Source organism: Alnus glutinosa, chromosome 5, assembly GCF_958979055.1.
Source record: "Alnus glutinosa chromosome 5, dhAlnGlut1.1, whole genome shotgun sequence".
NCBI lineage: Eukaryota > Viridiplantae > Streptophyta > Magnoliopsida > Fagales > Betulaceae > Alnus > Alnus glutinosa.
The window spans coordinates 29,118,813-29,133,035 of record NC_084890.1 but is presented as its reverse complement, the minus strand read 5'-3'; the positions used below and the strand labels follow the sequence as shown (position 1 = coordinate 29,133,035).

At 34.3% G+C, this 14,223-nt stretch overlaps 1 protein-coding gene across 1 annotated transcript; it reads left to right on the top strand.

Moving 5' to 3' along the window:
* Positions 1-3,504: 3,504 nt before the first annotated feature.
* On the top strand, positions 3,505-13,519 carry LOC133868191 (probable LRR receptor-like serine/threonine-protein kinase At1g07650). The gene is made up of 24 exons (XM_062305012.1): positions 3,505-3,809; positions 4,363-4,537; positions 4,797-4,868; positions 4,965-5,033; positions 5,116-5,184; positions 5,268-5,339; positions 5,486-5,557; positions 5,671-5,742; positions 5,833-5,904; positions 6,032-6,103; positions 6,193-6,264; positions 6,798-6,866; positions 7,370-7,435; positions 8,730-8,795; positions 8,906-8,941; positions 9,059-9,099; positions 9,300-9,679; positions 9,756-9,951; positions 10,369-10,509; positions 10,796-10,914; positions 11,063-11,273; positions 11,406-11,643; positions 12,533-12,683; positions 12,978-13,519. Exons 1-24 carry the CDS (start codon positions 3,560-3,562, stop codon positions 13,329-13,331), a joined length of 3,135 nt encoding a protein of 1,044 aa, XP_062160996.1. The 5' UTR covers positions 3,505-3,559; the 3' UTR covers positions 13,332-13,519.
* The last annotated feature ends 704 nt before the right edge of the window (positions 13,520-14,223 follow it).

Sequence of the window (14,223 nt, the reverse complement as noted above, 5' to 3'; positions counted from 1 at the left end):
CAAGCAACTTTGCATCACATTCCTCCAAATCCGGCGGCCGAAGCTACACTTGAAAAACAAATGATCACGACACTCAATACATGCTCTGCAGAATGGACATAAGATGTCACCCTCATAACCCCAAATGCACATTTTTTCCTTGGTAATCAAAGCATCTCTAAACACCAACCAAAGTAAAAAAGAATGTCTAGGAATAGCCATAGGAAACCACACTAGCCTCCACCACTCAACAATGGTTTCCTTCTTCCTCAGAGTATCCCACGTTTCTGCACAATTATAAACCCCATTTTTAGCTTTCCAAATAACCTGGTCATCTAACCCAATTGTCACTAGTGAAAGCTGACTTTGAATATGGACTAGCAGATCAGACCGAGCATAAGGCCAATGCCACTCCCCCCTCTTGATGATGGAAGAAAGTTTAGCATCAATACAACTACCAGCATCATAAACAGGACGAAAACCATATCTGTCCATTAAGTAACCATCCGGATGCCAACAATCCAACCATAAGAAAATCCGAGTACCATCACCTACCTTGAATAAATAATAAAATTTATTTCATTCTTTTCATATAATAGTCATTTTTCATACCAAACATATCCTTTTAAACTATAACCTTCCTAAAAGGATTTTAACATATTCATAATGGATCTCTTGATGTTACGTATCCCTCTTTTTAGTTGGCAATTGTTAGACGCAACTGAGTTGTTTATTTCTTGAATCAGAAAACTTGTTTGTTTACTTTGATTTCCAGCCTCTTCTGCATGCCGGCCGACACATATATAATAGAAATATCGTACAAGGAATCACATCATGCATATCTATCTGCATCACAACTGCACGTGTCAATGAAATCCACCATGCATTATCTGTAGATATTACACAAACTACAAAGTGAGACTTAATTAATTAAAACAAGTAGTTAAATTACAATTTAAGCTTCTTAAAATAGTTTATAAAGTTTAATTAATTTCAGCTAATAAAGAATCAACGTGAGGCTTTTAGCATCTATGAATTCTTTTATAATTAAGTACCCATTCATTTTATATGGGCAAACCATCCTCTTAATGTTAGACTATGGTGTTACATTACCTAAAAAGGTTGGTTGGGTCTGTCACATCATCATTATAAGATAATTATGTGATAAAAATATAGTTTAAAACATTACTCGCATTGTAAACAAGCGAGAAATGTAATTTTGGTCCTTGTAGTTTGAGGTTTTTTTGACAAATAGTTCAATGGAGTTTGAAAAGTGATTAATCATTCCCTAGGGTATACAAGGAAAAAAAAAAAAAAAATTGGCCTCAATTGTCATAAAAGTTGACGGAATCTGTTATTTTTATAAAATTCAAACCGCCTAAAAAAAAATTCTCATTAGGTGAGACTAGTAGTGTCAGATGAGCCCGGCTGCTCGTGAACTTAGTTCGAAAAATAAATGAGCCGTTTGTGAACACAATAATTTACTTGTATATTAAGTTAGACATACTCGTATAAATTCGGCTCGCCTCGGACAAAACTATTGAGCTCGATTTGTATAAGTTCGACTCAACTCATTCGGTTCAAATCGTTAGCTCGCTCGTGTATATATATAGTATTCATATTTATTAATATATATGTATAAAAATAAATTGTATAAATATAAAATTCTATAATTATAGTGTAAAAACATTAATATAGTAAACATAATATATGTAATATCACAAATGTTTCATTTAAAATGTGAAATATAGATCAAAGTTAAAATTGCACATATTGAATTTTAATACATATATATATTATATATATTATAAAACTCCAATCGAGCTCACGTGACTTTGATTGTTAAGTCCTCTCACACCACTTATTATGAAGCGTTGAATCTGAGGGAGCATGGGCCAATCTCCGCCGTTGAAACCTTGGATAGACAGAGAGCACTATGTATACAAAATTTATTATCATAAAAATCTGCTTTTCCAAAATTTTTGAAGTCCCCGGCCATAAATGCCGTTAATCAAAGACTTTTTTTTTAAAACAGAATCGGACCTTTCTTAGTCAAAGAGGGCGGGCATACATGAATAACATCTTTTATAATTATTTATTAGAATTTAAGATAATTCAGATCAATAATTGTAATAGACTATTTAAAAAGGGCTCAACCTTATAAAGTTTAGGTCTATAGACCATCCACGCAAGTTGGGTTTTCGCCAAAAATTTGGGTTAAATACTAAAATACTTTATTGATACTTAAATTTTAAGCGTTTTTAAATTTAATATTTAAATTTTTATTTATATCATAAGTGATACTTGAATTAAGGGTAAAAACTCATTTGATACGTATGTTAGATTTTTTGTCCAAATTTTAACGGCTCCTCACGTGTCAATCGCTGAAGTTGACACGTGACACTATATAAAAATAATAAAATAAAAATATTTAAAAAATAATAAAATAATAAAATTGAAAAAAAAAAAATTGAAAAAGAAGAAGAAGAAGAAGAAGAGGGGTGGCTACCATGGGAGTGCCCAGCCACCCCCATTTTGGCCAAGGCCCTTGGCCGGTTTGGGGTGGTCGATGACAAAAAAGAAAAGAAAAAAAAAATTATGAGTTTTGGCTCATGGGGGTGGTTTGACCCATAGGGTGGTCCGAACCATCCCTAAAGGCCAAAATCTATCAATTTATTTATTTATTTTTTATTTTTTGCGGGGGTGGTTTGGCCACCACAGACTGGTCAAGGGAGTGGCTCAGTCACTCCTCTTATTTTTTATTTTTTAAAGATTTTTTTTAATTTTTTTTTATATAGTGCCACGTGTCAATCTCAACAGTTGACACATGGTGAGCTGTTATTATTTGAATGAAAAATTTAACAGAGGTACTAAATAAGTTTTACCCCCAACTCAGATACCACCTATGATATAAATGAAAATTCAGGTACTAAATTGAAAAACGTTTAAAACTCATTTAATCCTAAAAATTTACTCTTTTTTATTTATTTTAAGTTTTAGCTAGCTATTCTCTTTTCATATCTCAGCTAAATATTAACGGTCATATTTTTTAAAATTAATTTTTTTCTAAGAGTAATCTTTTCTTAGAGATGATATTTTTGAAAATTTGTTTTTTTGTCATTGTTATATTTCTTAAAATTTGTTTTTGTAGGCTGTCACGTTTGGGTGTTCAATTTTTTGAAATCAAAATTCAACAAAAGTTTAGTGCGCGAATTCTAAGTAAATAAAGTTGAAAAAAAGATTTAATTAATTTGACTTTCTGAGATAAAATTAGAAAAATAAGATAAAACCTAATTTATTTTTGAAAAACACAAACCACTTCAACAAATAGAATCAAAATTCTTTTTATTTCCGAACCTTCCTTTAAGTGACTATGTCACATAAATGCACTTGTTAAGAGACTATGTCACGTAAGCTTCGAAAGATGAGAGATAATGAGGGTGATTTAATTACAACGTAAATCCTCACCTAAAATAGCAACTTAATTAGCAGATTTGTTCTCTTCCTAAAATAGCTAGCGGAGTGTCGGTGGTTTTTCAGAAAATCGGCCACAAGGCTAGGCTAGCCAAAGGTAATGTGAATGCTAAGGCTAGTAGTCTATGTACAGCCCAACATATATATACAAATCAACGGATGCGACATAACAATCAAAAGTTCTCAAAACATACAGCAAACAGAGTTGAACGGTGGTGGAGAGGAGAAGATGGCAAGGCAGCCTTGTTTTCCAAAGACCAGCTTTAGTTTTGCTTTGCTTCTAGTGCTGTTGGTCATGTGCATGGAAGCAAACAGAGGCGTCAAAGCACAAGCAGGGCGTCTTCCGGATGATGAAGGTGCTTCTTTTTCTGTACATGTATGTGGGTTTTCCTCGAGTTGATGGAAATGATACTCTTTGGATTGAAGTGCCTTTACAGCAACAAAACAGAGTGAAAACTACCATCATCAGCTAATATCTGGGTCTTAGAAACAGAGCAAGCTGAGGAATAGAGTTTCCTCAGCTTTAGGACTATTCTCCATTGTGTAGCATGCTTTTATGTGCCAGTTATCAAAACTGTCAATCAAAGTTTTTCCTTTTATTCTTCTCTATGTGGTGCTTGCGAAAATTAAGGGACCATGCCAACTTTCTCCAACACCAAGAACATTCCCCAGGCATTTTCACAGGTCCCTTCCTTAAGTATTCATTTACACAGGCAACCCCACAAGAAGCTTATCTTAATAAAGAGCAGCCAGATATTCCTCATACCTGAGGCCTAATTTGGATTTAGAAATGCAAAGGCTCGCCCAACTTGCTTTTGCATATGCGTGCTTTTTCCTCTTTGTTTTGCTGGCTTTTCATTTTGTCTTTTCAAATCCTGGTAGGGAAGTTGATGTGTTTGATGTGTGCAGTGGAAGCCCTTCACGAAATAGCTAAACAACTAGGGAAGAAAGACTGGAATTTCCGTGTAAATCCATGCAATGACTCAAGCTGGATAACACCACGTTTAGCTGAGAGGCCATTGTACAACAATACTGTCAACTGCAATTGCTCCTACCCTGATGGTGTATGCCACGTCGTTAGCATGTACGCTCCCTTCCTCACCTAATGAAAAGTTCAATCTTAAGTGTATGAATATGATGTGTAACTTGGTTTACTAACACTGGAGTTGCATCTTCTTCTTCTTCTTCTTCTTCTTCTTCTTTTTTTTTTTTTTTTTTTTTTTTTTTTTTTTTTTTTTTTTTTTTTTAAAGTCACCTATTTAATCTAGGAACTTACTCTGAAGTTCTTACCCACGAAATTTGTAATCTATCTTGATTTTTTCTTTTAAATTTTTGACATGCAGATTTCTTAAAGGGCAGGATCTTGCTGGTACACTTCCACCGGCATTGGTGAATCTATCCAAACTTAAGGCAATGTAAGAAGAACTTCCAATTATTTGTTTTTCTTGTTGTTACCTGAAATTAGACTTAGAGCTTCTAAACTAACAACAAATTTTTTTTCTTGCTGATAGCGATTTCACTAGGAACTACCTTAGTGGTACAATACCACAGGAATGGGCTTCTACAAAGTTGGAAAATCTGTAAATGACTTGCTAAACTTTTGTGTCTAAGGTTAGCCAGTAAAAGCTAAAAAACTGACCTAATGGAATGAATCAACTGCAGGTCCATCAGTGCAAACAACTTATCAGGAAGTATGGACTACTTGGGAAAGATTACCACTATTAAAGATCTGTATGCTCTGGATCTCTATGTTAAATTATTATGAGGTTTCATTTGGTTTAGCCCTGTTGTAATCATAAAGGACTGTATTCCAGGAGCATAGAGAGCAACCTGTTTTCTGGACCTGTTCCCCCTGAGCTTGGGAACTTGGTGGACTTGGAGAGACTGTCAGTGTTTCTTTCTTCCTCGTTTCTTTTTTCCAAATAATATTTGATTAATCATTTTTAACTTCTCAATGATGTTTGTAATAATTTAACATTAGAGTTAGTCGAACTGGTCTTAAGTTTTCATCTGAATCATCTGATGATTGCAGCGTTCTTAATGCTAACAATCTCACGGGAGAGTTGCCTGCCACTCTCACTAAACTGACCAAATTGAAAGAACTGTAAGTGGTCGTAACCTTTTCGATTGCTTTACTAGCCATAAATTTTGATATTTCCTTGAAAATATTAAGCTTTTTGTTTCACTCAATGTTGTTTCCACTTGGCTTATATGCAGTAGGATTAGCGGTAACAACTTCACTGGAAGAATGCCTGACTTCTTTCAAAGCTGGATACAGCTTCAGAAATTGTACGTGATTTTTACTACAATGCTTTGTAAATCTCTTCACCTGAAATTTTCAGGTGTAATCTAAATCTATTGGAATTGTGTTCTTAACAGAGAGATCCAAGCTAGCGGTCTTGAGGGGCCTATTCCTCCTAGCATTTCTGTCTTGAGTAATTTGACCGAGCTGTGAGTTCTGCTTTCTAAGTTAACATTCTTGAGTGCATAATCTCTACAATATATTCATGTGATTTTTAAACTAATAAAATGTATTGCTGAACACAATAACAGTTCTCGATGATGCTATTCTATGCAGAAGGATTAGTGACTTACTAGGAGAGGGTTCACCTTTTCCACCTTTACGAAACATGATAAGCCTGAAAAATTTGTATGGCTTTTTTATGTTGTGAAATGCTCTGCAATTGGAATAATACACCTCTTGTAGCGACACTTACATGAAGTTGGTTTATGGTTCAGGATGTTGAGGAGTTGTAATATCTCTGGACCAATCCCTCCATATATCTCAGAACTGGCACAACTGACAAGATTGTAATTCTTCTGTTTATTCTTCTCTCTACTTTTTAGTGAATAACATGGAGACTAAGACATGTATAATAATATTTACATTGAAATGTGTGGACTTATCCTACTAGGGGAACTTCTTGCGAAATGCTAATCTTTGACATTCATAGAAGTTGGAGACCTTTTAATGTTAGCTTGACAAAATAGAATGTAGTATTAGGTGTTAGTATTTCAAGAGATAGGATGGTGTCTGCTTTATAATGAATGTGACTTACAGTGCCAAGACAGGATGTTAGCCAAGTATACATACAGATTAGTAAGATAATGAAATTGCATTGGTTTGGAACACCTGTACAGATCTCATTAGTTTGGTATGACATGAAAGCCTCTTGCATTTTCAGAGGTGTGCTTAATAACTGAGAGAGTTTTACTGCATAAAACACTCTCATTAGGAAACACACGTATCTCTTATGTTTACCACATTCACTCAAAAAATTATTTAAATTTTGGTTTTTATGACATCTGTTTTTCTTCCTTTCATTTTTTCTTTTCTTTTGCAGAGATCTCAGCTTCAACAGATTGGAAGGAAGCATTCCAGATTTCGGAGTTCTAACATACTTGACCACCATGTAAGCAATCTAAATTCATGAGGAAGGCTAACTTACGGCATTATGCCTTGGAGCCCTGTTAGTGTGTGTTAAGCTTGAATAAGAAATTAACTTCCTAAAACAATTCAGCTTTTGCATAGATGACCCTAGCTAATGGCTTAAGCTTTTGGTACACAGTTCTTTAATTTTTTGTCATTCAAGTACTGCAATTCTATATAAGTTTTCTATAAGAAAAGTTAGTGCGGTAGTAATACTTTGAACCAGAATTACTAGAATACAAGTAGCACATATTCATACAGTCGTCACCTTTAGGATTGTGGCATAACAAAGAGATGAGGCAAAAGTTGTAACCCTCTTCCATTTGGAATGGGCTATTATGATAACAAGTCATGTCTGAAGGCTTCATACAAATGGAATCAGGTCACAGAAGTTTAGAATTTAAATATTTTTTCAATATGAATGTTTAAAATAGTAGCAATCTGAACGTTTCTAACGGCAATGTGATTTTGTTGATCGCGGGATAGATATCTGACGGGCAACGTGCTCGATGGGCCTATTCCAGATTGGATCAAGAGCAGAGATAGCCGCTAGTATGTTTTCTATCCTAACTTCTACATAAATTTTGAATGAGATTCCCATTCATTTATGTATTACACTTATTTTGGACTGCAGAAGCGTATTCATTTAAGTTGTTAACATGATGCCTTGTATATCTAGATACATGGACGTGAAATCCTACTGTTTTTTTTGATAAGTAATAAGCAATTTTATTAAAAAAGCGAAAGGCGCCCCAGTACACAGGCAGTATACGAGGATCACTTACAAACCCAAAGCCCAAGAACATGCCCAAAAACAGCAAAACGCACCAACAACACCCACAAAACCCGAAACACCCCCAAAAAAAGACACCCGTTGATGGTGCTTCATCGCATGACCTCAGTAGGTGTCAGTTGTGGGAGAAATTCTCCTATGTCCAATGGGTAAAATAATCCAATTTTGATGTCAACTATTAAGAGTCCCACATTGCTAAGGTATGTCTGGGTTGTGGGCTTTATAAGCCTTGAGCAAACCTCTTCCCTTAAGGTGTCTTTTGTGGAAGAGTAAGGCTCAATTGACTTTATTATGGTATCAGAGCTTCAGGGCCTTGGATATTGTTGGGCATTCCCTCCCGTTGTACACGTGTTTGGACAATAGCCCCATACATGAGGGGGAGTGTTAAGAGCCCCACATTGCTAATGTATACTTGGGTTGTGAGTTTTATAAGCCTTGAACAAACCTATTCCCTTAAGGCAAGTGTCTTTAAGGAAAGGATTAGGCATTCCCTCCGGCTATTATTCTAATGCAATACACATATTTAGACAATAGTGCCACACGTGAGAGGAGTATGTCTCAATGAACTTTTTCATCAACTTCATTTCCATCTTCCACCATGTGGTGTCACCTAGATAGAACGTCAATTTTCCATTCCATTGTTTGATGTTTGTTATTTGTATCTGGCAAGTTTACCCCATTATGCGACTAGTATTTGTTTAGCTTTGAAAAGACCCAGTGTGAAGTCTTAGAAATGTTGAGATGTTGTAAATAGATCACAATGCTGTTTTAGACTACTCCTAATATATGGCCTTTCTCAGAACATACATAAAGATGGTATTTAACTGTATTGTTTCATTGTATAGTTATGGTAAGAAGGCCTAAAGAGTTTGTGTCAATGGGTGGTTAGTAAGGTAATAAGTTTGTATAGAGTTCTCTGGGTTATGAACTCTTTCTGATATAAAATCCATCTAAATTAGATCAATTTAAATATAAACATCAAATATTTCAATATGGTTCAATAAGCTTTTCTTTTTGTTTACAAAGACTAAAAGAAATTATGCTTTCGTGCAGTCAAATAGACATATCTTATAATAATTTTTCCACGAGCTCTGCACCAAATACTTGTCCAGACAACTTGTAAGGAATTTTTTCCCCCTTAACAGAAACCTACTTGAGCATTACAACTTAGATTTTTTCATCTACTTGTAATTTTTATTTGTGGAACTAACTTGTCTGTTATTCAACAGAAATTTGTTCAGAAGCTTTTCTGGATCAGACAATTCGTAAGCATCTAATTTGTTAAATTTCAAAGAATGAGCCTCTTTTTTATTTTCTATATTTCATTTCAATTTTGTTTCTAACATGCTAATTCTTCTTCTTTGTGCTACATTTTAATTTAGAATACTTACAGAGTGTCTGAAGAATAATCTGTGTTCAAAAGGTACATTTGTTAGACCCAAAACAGAATTTTTGTTTCTTCAATTATTATTATTATTATTATTATTTTATCAAAAAAAGAAGAAGAAATTGTTCAATCTTTTATACTCCATAACAACAAGATTAAACTATCAAACATAATTGAATATCTCTTTTTCTATCATGTTTGGTTGCATCTAATTACCTTGTAATGATACTCTCCAGATCAGTACTCATTGCATATAAATTGTGGTGGAAGGGCAACCACCATTGCAGACATCAAGTATGAAGAAGATTTAGATCCGGGAGGTTCAGCAAAATTTGTTCACATGTCAGATGATACTTGGGGCTTTAGTAGCACAGGATTTTTTGAGGATGCTAATAGTACCTCAAAGGACTACATAGCAGAAAATGTATCCAGGCTCGGAATGAACGACTCCCTATTATACATGAATGCACGCCTCTCTCCTCTTTCTCTAACCTATTATGCGCGCTGCTTGGCAAATGGAAATTATACTGTGAAACTTCATTTTGCTGAGATAATACTTCGAGACAACAGATCTTTTTACGGTGTCGGAAGACGGATGTTTGATGTTTATATACAGGTACAGGTAGTCAATCAGATTGTTTTTCTTCTTTGTATGCTATAGAAGATCATTTAACTGAATTACTTCGTTACAGAATGAATTGGTGCTGAAGGATTTTGATATTGAAAAGGAAGCACATGGAGTTGACAAAGCAGTCATTAAGAATTTCATAGCAGTTGTTAAGAATAAAACTTTGGAGATTCGCTTTTATTGGGCCGGGAAAGGGACAAAAAATATCCCAAAGAGAGGAACATATGGTACTCTTATATCAGCTATCAACATAGACTCTGGTGAGTGACATAGGTTGTACATTCTATGTTCCTTCTTTAACATTGTGAGACATTACTTGTCTATGCCACTCTTTCTCTCATACTAACTGTTGAATTTATCAATTTTCCATGTCTTTTGCTCTGTGAATATATTGACAAAATAAAAGATGTTTTATATATAATGGATGCGCAATGCCCATCTATTGGATGCAAAATAAAATAATTGAAAGAAAGTTAATGCATAGCTTAGTGGAAGGCTTATCCAGATTTTTGTCTTATGGCTTTTTCTTTTTTTCCTTTTTATTAGTTAATCTATGTCTTGAACCATCAAGAAGAATCCTATTTTACACTAGATTCACCTATATATACGTTTATGCTACTACATAAGAAAAAAAATGCAGTCCTACAATCATTGTTCTTTGCTACCTTTTTCTGCAGATTTCAACCCTCCTGATGACAAAAAGAAGAAGATATTCCTTGCAGTTGGAGCTATATTTTTTGTGTCAATCCTTGTTTTTGTGATTTTAGGAATTCTTTGGTGGAAAGGCTATTTAGGAGGCAAGACATCAAGGGAACAAGGTAATTTTGTTCAGATGTATTAACTAGTCAGAGCACCCAAGCAGTCTAGTAATGTTTTAAGATGCAGTCCAACCCAACATCTTTGTTAGGGAGAGAATCACTAGGAAGTCTACTAAGAGTATATTTATATACATATTTGGACAACATTTTAGCCCAAAAGCTTAAGATACTAGGTTAGGGTCCATTTCAGTATGTTAACTAATCACTTTCTTCTTTTTCTTTTTCTCAATGTGGGACACAACACTCAAGTAAACTCACAACAATCTTAACCTCGTTCCTTCTGCAGAGCTGAAAGGATTAGATTTGCAAACTGGTTTTTTTACCTTCAGACAAATTAAAGTTGCCACAAATAACTTTGATGCTGCAAACAAGCTTGGGGAAGGTGGCTTTGGATCTGTATACAAGGTAATCTACTATTCCATCATTGTCTTGTATCTTTGTATGAAAGCATTAAATGTCTTTTTCTTCTCTCTTTCAAAATGTTTACTAGACCGTTACAATTTCAGATAGAGTTTATACCTAACCAATAATGCATATTATACTTTAACTGCAGGGCACGTTATTAGATGGTACCATAATTGCCGTTAAGCAACTTTCTTCTAAATCAAAGCAAGGAAATCGAGAGTTCGTGAATGAAATAGGAATGATTTCTGGCTTACAACATCCAAATCTTGTTAGACTGTATGGATGTTGTATTGAACGAAATCAATTATTGTTGGTATATGAATACATGGAAAACAATAGCCTTGCACATGCTTTGTTTGGTAAGCTTTGTGTTTGATCCCTAGCATGTATATTATTGATTATAAAAAGAATAGGAATTGCATGCCATGAATCGTATAGGTTGAACTAAAATGTTCAATATCATTGATTGAGCTATAAAACACCAATTGCAGGTCCAGAGGAAGGTGATGCGAAATTGGACTGGCCTACAAGGCATAAAATATGTGTCGGCATAGCAAGAGGTTTGACTTTCTTGCATGAGGAATCACCATTGAAAATTGTTCATAGGGACATCAAAACTACCAATGTACTACTGGATAGGGAACTCAACCCTAAGATTTCTGATTTTGGATTGGCCAAGCTCGATGAAGAGGAGAACACCCACATTAGCACTCGTGTTGCAGGAACTATGTGAGCTACCTTTATCTCTTTCCTTCCCTCTGATGCCAAATTTATCTTCCATTCTTTTTGTACGAAATATGCATCAAAATGTCTCTTAAGTCAAGTTTCTTGCCTTAAAGTAAATCAGAATAAGTTGGATATTGAAGTCACCATAAATGAGTTCGGGCATGTGCAGTACCATGGGAAAAGTCCTGGCTTAAGTATTACTAGTAGGTTGTTTATGTTAGCCATCGGCATTTGTGACCTAATTGTGCTTTTATTAGTATCCCTGTTTCACAAATTATTTTCTAAGCATGATGCACATGGTATGATCTACATATTTAATACTTAGTTTACCTCAAGCTTATAAGAAATTGTGTAACAGCAGAGATTTTTCATAAAACAAAAACTGCAGAATGCAACAAAAGGATTAGAAAATCTGTTTATTCAAAGCTTTTTAAATTCATATGATGCATTTTACCTCTAATTGTTACTCTCCTTCTTATACAAGCAGTATGCAATAAACAGAAGATTGTATTTATATGCTTAGGTTTCCCTGTATGGCTAATGGTGCATGATTACTTCAATTAACAATTTGCAAGGGCAAATATCTGTAACAGATACAGTTAGTCCTCCACCACAATAAAATATCAAGTGCATCTGTCGAGACCTGCAGTAGTTAAGAATACGAACTCTTCTTTTTGTTCTTCGTTGAACCTTTCACTCTTTCAAGTGCAACAAACTTGTGACGAGATAATGCAAGCTTTATTTATGGCACTGATTACTTGTGAAGATGCAATAAAATTACTATGATGGGAAATCTAGTACCTAAAATTATGTTCTTATGGAGTTGTTTGATAGTGAAGTTTGTAGCCTCTCACCAATGAGCACTTACTAATAGAATGATCTTTTTGTGCAGAGGATACATGGCACCAGAATATGCATTATGGGGGTATTTAACATATAAAGCGGATGTATATAGTTTTGGAATTGTTGCATTGGAAATTGTCGCCGGGAAGAACAACATGAAATTTCGACCTAATGAAGATTTTGTGTGCCTTCTAGATTGGGTAAGATAGGTCTTCATCAATTTTTTCTGATACATGAAACTAAATGCATAATTTTGAGCCCTAGTCAATCATTTAATGATTTATCTATTTGGCTTTGTCATTGGATTTCCCTATATCATTGATCTTCATCAAAGTTTCAATTTGCACACTAGGTTATCTTCATGAAAGCAATGTTGACAATATACGAATATCATGAATGCATAACAAATTTCATTTTTGTTTTTCATTGTAAGTTATTAGCTTTTCATCTAAGATTTGTATTTATTTTGCATTTTCTTCTCTATTCTTATATAGGCCCTTGTTTTACAACAAAAAGGGAACTTGATGGAGTTGGTGGATCCAAAGTTGGGGTCTAACTTCTGTAAAGAAGAGGCAGTAAGAATCATTAAAGTAGCTCTATTATGTACTAATCCATCGCCAGCACTTCGACCCACAATGTCTGCAGTAGTGAGCATGCTTGAAGGTCGTATTGTTGTTCATGAGTTGATCTTGGATCCAAGTATTTATGGTGATGAGTTGAGATTTAAGGCTTTAAGAGATCAGTTTGATCAGATCCTAGGAGAGAGCTCAAATGACACTCAAAGTCTCATTCAATCATCAGATGCTACATGGATTGGCTCCTCTGCTACATTATCAAATCGATCTTAATTCTGAGTAAATTGACCATAAAATTGCCCTCTTGGCGATGAAAAGTTTTTGCTTAATGAGAAGAAATTATATTGAATCCTCTGGTTTGAAAATATTTGTGTTTGGTTCCCATTCTTGGGTAAAAAATGTTGTAACATGAAGTTGAAGACACATTAAGTAGTAGAAATTCTCCCTTTTTACATGATTAAGACATTTGATATGGTAGCTCATACAATGTTCTATTGGCTTTACCCTCCTAAGTGAGTTATCTTGGAACATGCTGTTATATTAAACATAGGTTTCCAGGCAAAGTTTAATATAGTTGGTCATTACAATGTTGAACCAGAATGTTAGGTTGCCACATTCAAAATCATAATTGTGGAACTCAATTGACTTTCTTATCATATAATATCCAATGTCTAAGAAATCTACCCCCACAATGACATGTGAAGAATAATGGTAGAATGAAAAAGGCTGAGTAGTTCCAAGCTGCTTATATATATATATATATATATATATATATATATATATATATTATCTATGCAAGTAGATATTTTTGAATAATATATGACATACAAAATAAATAGGATATTGATATAACTAATATTAATTTATACATCGAATAAGTTGCTTAAATTATTTTAATTGAAAAAAAAAAAATCTATAATAGACAAAGGTTGTGCAAACTAGCTATAAGAGACTTCAGAAGATGGTCACCCAAAAGTCTTTAGCACATGTCGCACCAAATAATTGGTCCACACAATTATCCCTCTTTTTTTGTTGGCAATTGTGGGAAGCAACTGAGTTGTTTTTTTCTGAGCAAAAAATATTGAAAAAAGGGTGGACTCCATAATAACACATCCGAAAAAAGAAAATTACAGTACTAGAAAAAAAAGCAACAAATGGGAAATGG